Source organism: Macrobrachium nipponense, chromosome 4, assembly GCF_015104395.2.
Source record: "Macrobrachium nipponense isolate FS-2020 chromosome 4, ASM1510439v2, whole genome shotgun sequence".
Lineage (NCBI taxonomy): Eukaryota > Metazoa > Arthropoda > Malacostraca > Decapoda > Palaemonidae > Macrobrachium > Macrobrachium nipponense.
Genome location: NC_061100.1, coordinates 21,206,754 through 21,220,135, shown reverse-complemented (window position 1 = coordinate 21,220,135; position 13,382 = coordinate 21,206,754). Strand labels below are relative to the sequence as shown.

Sequence of the window (13,382 nt, the reverse complement as noted above, 5' to 3'; positions counted from 1 at the left end):
CAAATCTCTCTCTCTCTCTCTCTCTCTCTCTTCTCTCTCTCTCTCTCTCTTTAGCAGACATTTTATGGATGATTCCAACCCTCCCTATTTTTCCGGGCTTGGGACCGGCTCTGGGATGGGCTGGCTTGCCCGCCCACCCTCAGAGGCTAGGTTAAAATGTGGGTTTTCCACAGCAGGAAAATGAATCTGGTCATTCAGTCAAGCTCGGTTGCAGAGCTCCTCCTGACTGAGGCTAAAGGGCCAACACGATTGGGCCTCAGAATGGCCTGATGACTGTGGGGCTAAAACCACACCCAAAGCAACATAAGAGGAACCACCATGAACACCTTCTTGGGGGGGGGGGGGGGGGGAGGGCCGGGGGGAGGCCGTGGGGGGAGGCAGGGGGGGAAATTTTAGAAGGTGTGGGGGTAAGTCCCTCTCACGCTGCTGAAGATGTGCTCTCAGCCTCACGGTCACCGGGCCAGTCTGTGACTCGCTCGCATTGGCCCTTTTGTTTGACCTTTTTTTGGGGGGTGTCACGGGATCACCTCCCCTCCTGCTGTAGAAGGCGAAGGCATAGAGATTTGCCTCTTTTCGCCTGCCTCCTCGGAACTGGTGCCTTGGACTTGGCCATCAAGACATCTTCTGTGCCCAGTTCCGCTGATCAACTCTCCTCTTCTTGATCTGGAGGCTCAATATCAACTCCACAGTGCTCATTAGGACCTCCGTTCGTCTCATCTCCATGCACGAGATCCTTCACAGTCTGAGTTAGGACCTCCCACTGCCGCCCGTAGTTGGTCCTCTCACGTTGGGCTTCACAGTAGTTCCTGTGCTGGGTCTCCTTCCTCATTTGCAAGAGGTCGGACAGGTCCTCTTCTTGCCCTTCATCTTCCTTCTCCATTTCCCTGGTTTCGTCTAGAACTTCATTTCCATCCAGTGTAATGTGTTGCAGGTGGAAATTCCTCTGAGCTGTCCCATGGAGAAGTGTCATCAACAGGTATTTATCCTGTTGCCTCAAAGCCTCTTGCTGTCTCCTTAGACACTCTCTGAAACGTTCTTCTTCCCTCACCTTATGTTCCTCCTGTATCCTGCATTTTTCTGTCAACCTTTCACATTCTTTTCCCAGTTGCTGCAGTTCTTCCTTGAGTCTTTCTCCTTGTCCTAACAAATGGCGTATTTGGGTCTCCCTTTTCTGGACCTCTTCCTCTAATTCATTAGTAATTTTTTGGGCCTTTTCATCTGCTTCTTCCAGTAAGCTGTTCAGTTCATTCCCGTGATTAAGAGCGATGCCTAGCTTCTCTTCTATTTCCTCTTTTTCAGATATTAATTTTCTTTCCTCATTTAAGAATCTTCCGATTTGGAGGTCCCTGTTGTCGAGCTCTCCTTTTAAGAATATGAGGGCACTCTCCAGCTCCTTCCTTCTCTTCCTTTCTGCCTCAAACAAGCTTTCAATCTCCTTCTTATAATGAAGAGCATCCTGTAAAAAGCTGTTTTGCTCTTTCTCCTTCCCTAATGATTTCTTCAGTGAAGTTATTTCCAGGCAGTTTTCGTCTGCCTCTTCCTGGAGCCTGGAATTCTCTCCTGCTAACTCTGTGACCCACTTCCTCATGACCTGGACTTCTTCAGTCAAAATTTGGGCCTTCCCCTTCTCATTTCCAAGCTCCTTCTTCACTGAAATCACTTCCATTTCCATTTCTGCTAACTCCTCATTCAATCTCGCATTCTGTCCTCCTAATACTGAGACCCAGTTCTTCATTTCTTGTAGTTCTGCTTCCAAGATCTCAGCTCTGAGTCTCCAGTTTTCTTCCTTCAGCTCTAGCTCTTCTTGGATGAGACTTGCTGTTATCCTCTCCTCCTTGCATTTCTTCTCCAGAAACTCTAATTCCTCCATAAGTTCGTTATTTAACTTCTCCATCCTCTCTCCTTCGTATACAGCCTGTTTTAGGCCATCTTCCAAGTGCTGCTGTTCAGCCAATATTTCTTCATTTTGATAATGCAACTTTGTAATTTCATTCTTCATAACTGCTTCATGCTCAGCATTGTTTCTTAGCAATAGGTCCTTTTCTGCCATTTGATTCTTGAGCCCAGCAATCTCGTCCTTCGCCTCCTTCCAAAGACGTTCCATTTCATCTGCAGCAACCCGACTCTCTTCCAGTTCTTCTGTCAATCTCTGCTTTTCTAGATCCAGTTCTAACGTCTCTTCCAGCCTAGATTCTTCGGCCCTTTTGCTTCCCAGATGTTCTTCCAGTTCCTGAAGATGGTTTCCGTGACTGTTGTCATTCCAGCACACAGCAAAGGCCAAGCCTACCAACAAGGCCAAAACAGGAATGGCAAAGGCAAAGGCTGGCGCCATCAAGCTGTCCGGTTTTTCAACAGTTTCTGGACCATCTTCAGTACCTGTCAGTTCATCCAGTTCTAAGCTCTCCTCTGGCCGAGATACTTCAGTCATTTCATTTTCCAGTTCATCTTCAGTATCTTCACAATTTATTATTTCTTCATGTTCTTCCTGTTCAAAAAGATCTTCCAGTCTAGACGATTCTAGGTCATTGTCACTATATTCCAGTCTAGACACTTCATCCATATTTATTTCCAGGCCGTTCTTGCTGTCGTCTTGTTCCAGGTCATCCTCGCTGTCTTGTAGCTCAGTGTCGTCCTCGCTGTCTTCTTGTTCCAGGTCATCCTCACTGTCTTCTAGTTCTGAGTCATCCTCGCTGTCTTCTAGTTCTGAGTCATCCTCGCTGTCTTCTAGTTCTGAGTCATCCTCGCTGTCGTCTTGTTCCAGGTCGTCGTCACTGTCGTCTTGTTCCAGGTCGTCCATCTGTAGATTGTCTTCCGGTCTAAAGTCATCAGTTTCCAGATCATCCAAATCATGAACTTTGCGTGCATAATTTCCGAATTTCCAGCAAACAGCAAAGGCCAAGCCTGCCAACAAGGCCAATCCAAAGATGGCAAAGGCAAAGGCTGGCGTCAACAAGCTGTTTGGTTCTGTAACAATTTCCGGTTCAAAAGGGTAAACGATTTCCGCTTCAAGAGAGTCAACAGCAGCAGCAAGAGTATCATGTACTCGTAAACCGCCGCCAACTCCTTGATAACAAAGGAAATCAAACAAATCATTAATAGTCCAAGCGGTCAAGTCGCCTGCCACTACTCCCAATACCACAAGTAAACTGCTGTATAGCTGAAACATAGTGATTAATGTTATAACCTTGACGTCTGCTTCCTCTATGCCTTGATTTTAAAACTGCCACTGCACAGGATTCGGGATCCGGAGGCTCCGAAGAGCGCCTCCATTTCCTGGCTCTGCTACGAAGGATTTCTTCTGCTCCTTCTTCTTCATTTTTTGTTGAGGATTCGGGATCCGGAGACTCCGAAGAGCGTCTCCATTTCCTGGCTCTGCTACGAAGGATTTCTTCTGCTCCTTCTTCACTTTTTGTTGAGAAGTCTCTGGCTGCTCTGGAGACACCGCAGCAGCGGCTGTTGCAGCTGTGAGTCCTTCTGAAGGATCTTAAGGTCTCGTCGTCGATGGAATCCCTCGGATTCGTAAGTTTACTTTCCCAAGTCCAGAATTTTAATCAACCCATCCATAAGCTAATCTCCCTCTCTTTCTTTTTTCTTTTTTGCCACTTTTAATTTCTTTAAAGTTAATTCACGCCAAATTTCACCTTTCATTAAGATTTCTCGATTATTTACCGTAATGATGATGATGATGAACATGATTATTATTATTATTATTATTATTATTATTATTATTATTATTATTATTATTATTATTATTATTATTATTCAGAAGATGAACCCTATTCATGTGGAATAATCCCACAGGGGCCACTGACTTGAAATTCAAGCTTCAATACATAAATGCAGGTTTATAGTTATTTCACAGTATTTACATAAATTTTGCCATGGTCATTTTTCTTCTTACCAAGACATCTTATTTGTATAAACAGAACATTGAATATTTAAGTAGTAAATATATCTGTTACTGAACACTAGGCTTTGAATCATTTTTTCTTGAACGCCGTAATAACTGTACTATTACTTAAAAATTTATACCGGCTACTCAAAAACAGTAATTAATATACTCTCTTGTGAAAGTGTTACCTATTTCTTCTTTGACATTGTTTTTTTAATAGCCACCTATCGTAACAAAACTTGCTCTTAACAAAGGCATCTGTTTCCTATTTTGTGTCATGTTTCTTTTTACTGACCCAAACAGCGTATAAATAGTACCCTACAAATAATACAGCGGTAATTTTATAATCCTTTGTCGTCCTATAATTAAAACAGAGCATTAATATTTTCAGAAAATTTTGAGATACGTCAATGTTGTTTTTACGTGACCACAGAAATAAAAAATTGTGCAATGTGTATTCAACCTCTTCACAATGATCGCATTTACCGCTGTTTCTGATATCTAACAATTTTAGCCCAGGTTCCTTGTGCATATTCAAAGACAAATTAACCTTCCACGATACCAATGAAAGGTTTGGTTGCAGGTCTACAATAATATAGCATGTGAGTATATGGTCTTTAATGGATATTAAAAGCTTTCCAACCTCGTACTAGGTTCATCTTCAGTCAAGTGAACCTAGTACGAGGTTCGAAAACTTTTAATATCCATTAAAGACCATATACTCACATGCTATATTATTGTGGACCTGCAACCATTATCATCATTTTTGACATGGAAATCTGTGCCCACTAATGAAAAGTTTGTTTATGCTTCCCATACCCATTTCCGGTCCAAAATTGGATAACGCTCTTCAGTTTTTGGTGCATTTTCTGGCCTTATCAGTTTATAGCAATCTCTACTATTTAAATTGGGGAATTGTTCATGGCGAGAAACTTTCTACTGAATAAAATGATATTAGCTCCAGTCTGTCATCGATTCAAATTGCCTTGCTAAGGGAGTAGTGGCTTACATTAGTTCTGGGTAGAAGTCCTGTAAGAATACCGTTATCAGTTTTCTCACGGATGTTCTCTATAATATTCGTCTGGTTGGCTACAAGACCGTCTTTCAGACCAGTTCTTCCATCTTTTTAAAAACAGGTCATTTCCCCTTCCCTGCACTATGATTACACTTTTTCTATTATTTACCTTGATTTTTTTTTCACTGCCTCGGCTATCTTCTTTGCTCTTGCACCGAGGTAAAAATTAACTTTTCTCTTACTTCTATTTTTGGCGACAAAATTTAACCCTGATCTTTTACTAACGAGTCTCCAATTAAGATAGTTTCCTCTTCTGTTTCAAGAGAGCAAAGCAAATCTATTCGTTGTGTCTTTTCCTTTTGGGGGACATTCGTGTTTTCTGGCTGCAATCACTCTTCTCAACAGCTCTCTTGAATTCATTGTTTTTACCCTTGTAAGCTTCTTTCTTTGTGCCGCCTTGGAAAGAGAGAGAGAGAGAGAGAGAGAGAGAGAGAGAGAGAGAGAGAGAGAGAGAGCACCTCTAAGAAGTGTGGGTGGAAGATGAGAGAGTACCTCAGAAAGGTATGGATGGAGGAAAAGATTAGAGTTACTTCCACGAAAGTGCTTTCTTAACAAGAAAGTTCCTTTCTTTTAATTACCAAGTGAAGGAGATGCAAGTTACTTTCGTTGCAGAGTTAATAAAATACATACAACAGAGACAACGACGATTATAATTAGAACTCCACACTCTCATACATTACCACAGGGACAGACAGGACTATCACCTCGTATGGCCGCAGCAGAAAAGTTCAACACGAGATACATTGATTAAAAATTGCAAAGCTAACTATTGAGTGACTTACAAATGGAACATAAAATTCATGCCAAAGGCCAGGAGCTGGGACTTATGAGGTCATTCGGTTCTGAAAGGGATATTGAAAGTAACAAGGTTTGAAATGTGTAATAGGGGAGGAAAACCTCATGGCTGCAATATGAAACAACTGTAAGGAGAGGGAGAATATGAACGGAGGTACAGTAAAAGGAATGGAAGGGGTTGCAGCTAGGGGCCATAGGGACGCTGCAAAAGAACCTTAGGTGATGCCCTCTTCAACTTGACTTTCTACAAAACAAATGCCAAGATCTTTGCGGAATTATTCAGTCAAATGAATGCATGGATGCTTATTATGAAAACTAACAATTAACCTGTATCCTTTTGTTAATTCTAGAGAGATGTATTTAAGGAGATCACAAAGTGAACACAGAAGTTCTTTGCAGCATCCTTTCGGCCCCCAGCTGCAACCCTTTTCATTCCTTTTACTGTACCTCCGCTCATATTCTTTCTCTTCCATCTTACTTTCCACCCTCTCCTAACAATTGCTTCATAATGCAACTGCTTTGAGGTTTATCTCCTCTTTTACACCTTTACAACACTGGTACTCTTAATTTCTATTTCAAAGATGAATTATCTCATGATCCCCAGAGGTTGGCCTTTGGCCTGGGTCTCATTTTCCCTTCCACAGAAATCTGTCAATAAAATATTGGTAAGATTTCTACAGTAAAGATTCTTAGGTAGTTTTGTTGATATGTATAGATATATATAGACTAACATGAAATATTTATCGTGGGTCATGACCATTAGATATTTATTTATTGCATAGACAGTGACATATGATGGCGAATTCCGAAACTGTGGTCGTTGTAAAAAAAAAATGCTTGTCAATGTTATGAATGTTAAAAGGACTTATATTCACATGAGATGGTGACCTATGGTCACCATCTCAGGAGGTGACAGGTCAAGGGGTCAAGAATCAGTCCAAAATAAACAAAGTAAACAATGGGGAAATATAATTCGAATTAGGACAAAGAGGAAAATGGGGCCACAGTAGTTCCCCTCCCCCTGTCCCCCCAACCTTCCCGACTGAAAGCACCAACTAACCCTCCCCCCCCCCCCACAGCAACCCACCCTCCCACAACCTCCCTATCCAACCTATACCCCCTCCTGCCTTTTGCTTTTGGTGATTCCGTGCCTTTCTGTGGCTTCCTTTTGCTATTCTACTTTGTTTCTTTTCCCTTCCAAATACCTCCCCCATTCCCCTCCCCATCATAGATGTCCCCCTCCCCCACCCCATGCCCTGTCCCTCTACCATTCGGACGCCCTCCTTCTACAGTGCGCCCTCCGGGATAAAATGTATACCATAACACTGACTTCTCTTCCAGCCTTACATTGACCACTGTCCGAATGCAGTCCTGTGTAGCCCCTGCTCTCTATCGTCACCCCAAAAGTGTTTTAACAGCCTTCTCCCGCCCCACCCATGTCCCAAGAACCCCCCTCCAACACCGCCCCGCCCCCATCAATCCCCAGCACTCTCCCAATCTCCTGTGTTCCCAGCGGCGCCTCGTTTGTACATCCAATAACAGTCTCCCGATCTCTGGCGTGAGTCATGGCATTCCAGTGACCTCAGGTCATCAATCTTTTGCAAAATGCAAATAACTGGCGACTGACTGACTGACACTGCCATGGAAGGCTGATCCGTTTCGTCAAAATCCATTTACTGACGGGGAGCTACTTATCAGTCCGCGCTGTGTGTGTGTCTTTGTTGATATCACAAATTTGTTTCCGTATCCAGACATATACCACACCCCCTCTCTTTCTGTAACCACCAGTTTACGAGCAAAATGGGCGCCTTGTATAATACCAGCCCATTGGAGATGAACGTACAAACATAAACAAAAGACGATTAATATCCCAAACATAAACAAAACCTGAAGACAAACATAAACAAAAGACATCAACATGAACAAAAACATAAAAAGGCATTAAATATTTTGGTCTGCTACCGGTGGGAATCAGGCCGCAGTATTTTACCATTTTTTTACACTCGCTTAATATCAAATTGACTTTACCTTGGAATTTTAACTTACACCCTAATGGTAACTGCATACGAGTGCATTTGCCTCAGCAAGGAATCGAACCTGCAACCTTTCGGTTTAGATACAGAGGTGACAGTTTGGACGTTGAGTCGTTGTTTCTCAGACAATTGAGATAATTTTGGATAAAGTTTTTAGTAATGATGAGACTTCTTGTGGTTTTAATAGACAACATTTTAAAACGTTTTTGGAACTTGCTGTGCAAGATGCCCCCTTTGTTTTTAATGGGCAGATCTTTCTGCAGGCTGAAGGGGTTGCCATGGGTTCTCCTTTGGGACCGTTGTTTGCCAATTTTTTTATGGGACATTTGGAGGAGAATTTTCTTAATGATTGTCCTGGGAATTTTAAGCCACTTTTTTTATAGAAGATATGTTGACAATGCTTTTGCCTTATTTAAATTTTCGTGGCAATGCCTGCTTTTTTTAAATTATGTCAATGAAGCCCACCTTAACATTAAATTTACGTTGGAAAATGAGAAGGATGACACCCTGGCCTTCTTGGATATAGAAATAACTAGAGATGACCACCTTCTCAACACAAGTGTTTTTAGAAAGAGTACATTCACAGGGCTCGGGAACAACTTTTTTTAGCTCGTGTTTCCGTAATTTTAAGATTAATGCTATATCTACTTTGGTTTTTAGGGCCCTTCGGTACACATCTGATTGCCTCTCCTTCCATCTTAAAGTCGAGTTCCTTTTAGAATATTTTGTAAAGAACTCGTTTCCCAAAAAGCTGGTTTTTAACATTATTAGTAAATTGCTAGCGAAGTATCTGTCAGCACCCATCTTTAATTTTAATGTCGTACCTAAGTTAACCATGTACGCACCCATCCCATTTATTCATTTAGACAGTTTACGTTTGAAAGTCAGAAATATTATTGAAAAGGAATTTGGTTCTGTAAAACTTAATCTCATTCCCATGAATCCACAAAAAATTGGAGCGTTTTTTTAATTACAAGGACAAATTACAGGATTTCATGAAGTCCAATATTATATATAAATTTGAATGCCCAAGATGTCTTGGTATTTATGTTGGTTCTTCACGTAGACTGTTACAAGTCCGGTATTATAGCCATTTGGGATTAAGTTACAGAACTGGGTCCAGAATCTCTAATCCCGAGTTCTCTAATATAAGAACACATGCAAAGAGTTGTAAAATTACTATCGAAAAGAAACATTTCTCTATTACTGGCACCACAAAGCAAACTACCCATCTAGCTACCATTGAGTCATTGTTTATTAAGCACCTTTCACCTAGTTTAAACTCCAACACCTCGTCATCTCCTCTCTCTCTGGCGTGAGGTTTACGTTGTGTGCAGACCTTACCGTTTTAGTCACTCAGCTCTTTCTTTCTTCATGAATAGGTAGTTTTCTTCTCATTCTCTATTTTAACATTCTAAGTATATTTTAATTTCTATTGTAATTTTTAAGTTTATTTTAATTGTGAATTTCAATTGCAGACTGATGATGTGTTGGTGACAACATGAGACGTTTCTTAATAAAGCAAGTGTACATGACTGTCGTCTGATTGGACACCTCTTCCTTTATATATATATATATATATATATATATATATATATATATATATATATATATATATATATATATATATATATATATATATATATTTATAGATATATATATATATATATATATATATATATATATATATATATATATATATATATATATATATATATATATCTATATATATATATATGTGTATATATATATATATATATATATATATATATATATAAATAGTATATATTATATATATATATATATATATATATATATATATATATATATATATATATATATATATATATATATATATGCTACTGTACGAGACAAGATCTTACTCGAATCACTTGAAGTCTTTACGTATTCATGAAATAAGGCCAGGAATAGCGAACACATGCGGTCTTAATCTTATGATAGAGAGAGAGAGAGAGAGAGAGAGAGCCATGGACCACACAAGATGAGACGTATTCTGGTTTGGTCAAAGCAATTCAGAAGAAGGCACTATAGGATCTCATTTGACTTGAGATGGCGCCATACCTGCTCAAGTGATCTGCTATTGATTGCTGATAGCAGCCTGTCTCTCTTTTTTTGACGAAACAATTGATATGGGTATGCGTTTTTTTTATTTTACTCTTGTATATAATATATATATATATATATATATATATATATATATATATATACTATATATCTATATATATATGTGTGTGTGTGTGTGTGTGTGTGTATGTATGTATGTATATAACTGAAGCACGAAAGTTAGGAACGTGATAAATCCATAAATAAAGATATATGCCACGAAGGAAAAATAAACGAATGAGGATCTGCAAGATCTTTCGACGTTAAACGTCCTTTACTGAGCAGAGACTGACACAAATACGGGAAAAGACAATACAAGAAGATTCGTATAACTGACAGATAGGGATTATAAAGAGATTAGTACCTAGAATCCGACACTCCTGGAAGATGAGAAACCTTCCCAAACAAGCATAAACAATGGGTGCAATTAAAGGTTTAAGACAATCATCTCAGATACAAGGTCAAGACAATTAAAGGATTATAGGTGACAGCTATTAAGAACTTGGTAAACAAAACCATATTCACAATACATGTCAGACATACATTACAACAAAAATAATAACTCTAAGGCAACTGATTTTTATTTAAGTCAGTAATTATATCTTTGAGGTCATTCTTAAACATGTTACAGATACAAGGGTCTAAATGAAAAAGGCCACGACTAACATTGAAATTACAATGAAAAGTAAGTTGTATTAAAGCAGATTCTAAAAGATTTCGTGATAAGACATCTCTTGACCTTGCAATTACTGAACTACCAACCCAATTTATTCGGTGGTTGTTTTCACTTAAATGAATGAATATTGCATTAGGTTTTTGCCCAGTTTTTACAGAATATTTATGCTGGCTTAATCTTACTTCCAAGCCCTTGCTCGACTGTCCAAGATAAAATGAGGGACAATCCATACATGGAATTTTATATATTATGTTGTTGCTTTCTCTGGGGCCATTTTTATTAACATTCCTTTTAGTGTGTTATTATAGGAAAAAACAAGGTTGACATTAAAAGCTTTTAACAATGATTTAATGGTTTCAAATCCGTTAAAATAAGGCAAACTGAGAATGTTCTTAGAATTTTCTTTTTGCGTGTTACACTATAAAACTTTTTGTGGGCTTTATTATAACAAATGTCTAATATATGTGAAGGATAGCATAAATCTTTCCCTATTTTTCTTATGTATTCAATTTCTTGATCCAAATATTGTGGACTGACAATGCGCAATGCTCGTAAAAACATAGAGGAAAAAATATGCTTGTTTGGGAAGGTTTCTCATCTTCCAGGAGTGTCGGATTCTAGGTACTAATCTCTTTATAATCCCTATCTGTCAGTTATACGAATCTTCTTGTATTGTCTTTTCCCGTATTTATGTCAGTCTCTGCTCAGTAAAGGACGTTTAACGTCGAAAGATCTTGCAGATCCTCCTTCGTTTATTTTTCCTTCGTGGCATATATCTTTATATATATATATATATATATATATATATATATATATAATATACATAAATATTCATTTATCTATTTATTTACCAGCTGATCATTTTCATCCTGCTGGTTTGTATTACGAGATTCCCCATACGTCCTTTCACAGTAGCCTGGGGTCTTCGTCGCTTGTGTCATATTTCGTCAAAGAATGATTGTTATTTACTTAGTTATCCATCTATATATCTATGTATTGACCAGTTTATTATTTTTTAGCTTTTTTTAATCTCTAGCCAAACAATAAATAAATACAAAAAAAAATCACGAGGCGTTTCAGCGACCAGCTTACCAAAGTCTTTTGTTCCCTTTATGAACGACTCTGCTGCGCTAGCTTTGTTCACCATCCTTCCTAATGCGGAACACGAAACTCTCTCTCTCTCTCTCTCTCTCTCTCTCTCTCTCTATCTATATATATATATATATATATATATATATATATATACTATTCTCTCTCTCTCTCTCTCTCTCTCGTAACATTCGTGAAAAGGATTCTACGTCCAGAGGCGTTAAATGACTCGCGCATTGTAACGTCGAAGAATGAAAGCATATATATATTTAGAAATAAATAGAGAAGACTATTTTAATCAATTGTTAATGCAGCTTATGATGCTAAGGCAATTATCTTTCTAATATATAATCTAATAAATATTAAATATATAATAATGAATAATATAATAATAATATATATAGATATATATATATATCTATATCCCTCTCTCTCTCTCTATATATATATATATATCCCTCTCTCTTTCTCTCTCTCAACTACTACTACTACTCCTACTACTACATTGAACTCTCTCTGTCTCTCTGCCTGTCTCGTCTCTCTCTCTCTCTCTCTCTCTCTCTCTCTCTCTCTGTCAACCAATCTATGTACCTACCTATCTATCTGTCTATCTGTCTATCTCCTTTGTGGCCGACGATTCACTTGTTTACAAAACGGATGGGAGCGGCAGAGGTTCAAAGGAAGCCCCGGTTTAGTCCGCCATATTAGGGCTCCATCGTCATTCCTTTTCTTAGGCTCCCTTTTTTCATTACGCGGGTCATTTGATATTTTTGGGTGGATTCCAGTCGGTTCCGTAATCCCTCCCCTACCCCTCAGCCATCTCCTTCCCCTCCCCCCATCCCATCCCATCCCCTCCCATCACAGGAAGAGTAAATGTGCTCGTGGCTAGTCAAGCCAACAGCTTTACTTCGACGAAACAGTTAAGCCTTTGATACATTTGCTCTGTGGAACCCGATTGTTTTTCTTTCTTATTTTGGTTCTGATTTATGAGACATTTGCAAATTATCTTCCGCTGTCTTGTTTTTGTCATTCCTTGTGAGATAAACGGAGATACTCGCAGACTCCACTGAACTAGGTACAAAGAACTGTAGTCTGAATAGGGTCATGAGGCTTGCGTTTGGCTGCATGTACCCCTAATGATTGGCTCTGTGTGTGTGTGTTCATTTCACCTGAATAGGAACCGAAACCTGTATTACCAAGAATGGAATGACTCAATGAGGTGATATCAGTTTCCTCTCATATAAAGCACAAGCCTCCAGGAACCCCGTCTGCGTCCTACACCCATCCTTCAAAGGATTCGAACTTGACGCATGAAAGGCTATGAGTAAGCACTTTATAATGAATCTTGCAGGCGAGGAGGAGTTCCTGTCTTTGAGATGATATATGATTGCTAAAAGGCTATTGACTTATAACCACGGGTATTTAAGCTCTCTGTGTGTTTAATGTCATTGTAATTCAATTTCATTATTATACAAACTTATTTGAGAGAGAAAAATGGATATGATAACTTTCTCAAACTTTTTCCAGTAGATTCTGCAATCCAATCGAAATAAATTAACATTCTTCGAAGTGAATGAGCATATGTTGATCTCTGCAGTCACTTTTTACCACTGGCTTGACTTATTCATGCTGACACGAAGAACATTATCGAGATACTGAAAAAGTTAGCTCTCATTTTTATAACCTTTCCATTTTCCT

At 39.0% G+C, this 13,382-nt stretch overlaps 1 protein-coding gene across 1 annotated transcript; it reads right to left on the bottom strand.

Annotated features, from left to right (window-relative positions):
• Positions 1-643: 643 nt before the first annotated feature.
• On the bottom strand, positions 644-3,166 carry LOC135211294 (kinesin-related protein 4-like). The gene has a single exon (XM_064244612.1). The coding sequence runs from the start codon at positions 3,164-3,166 to the stop codon at positions 644-646; it is 2,523 nt and encodes an 840-aa protein (XP_064100682.1).
• Positions 3,167-13,382: the final 10,216 nt, after the last annotated feature.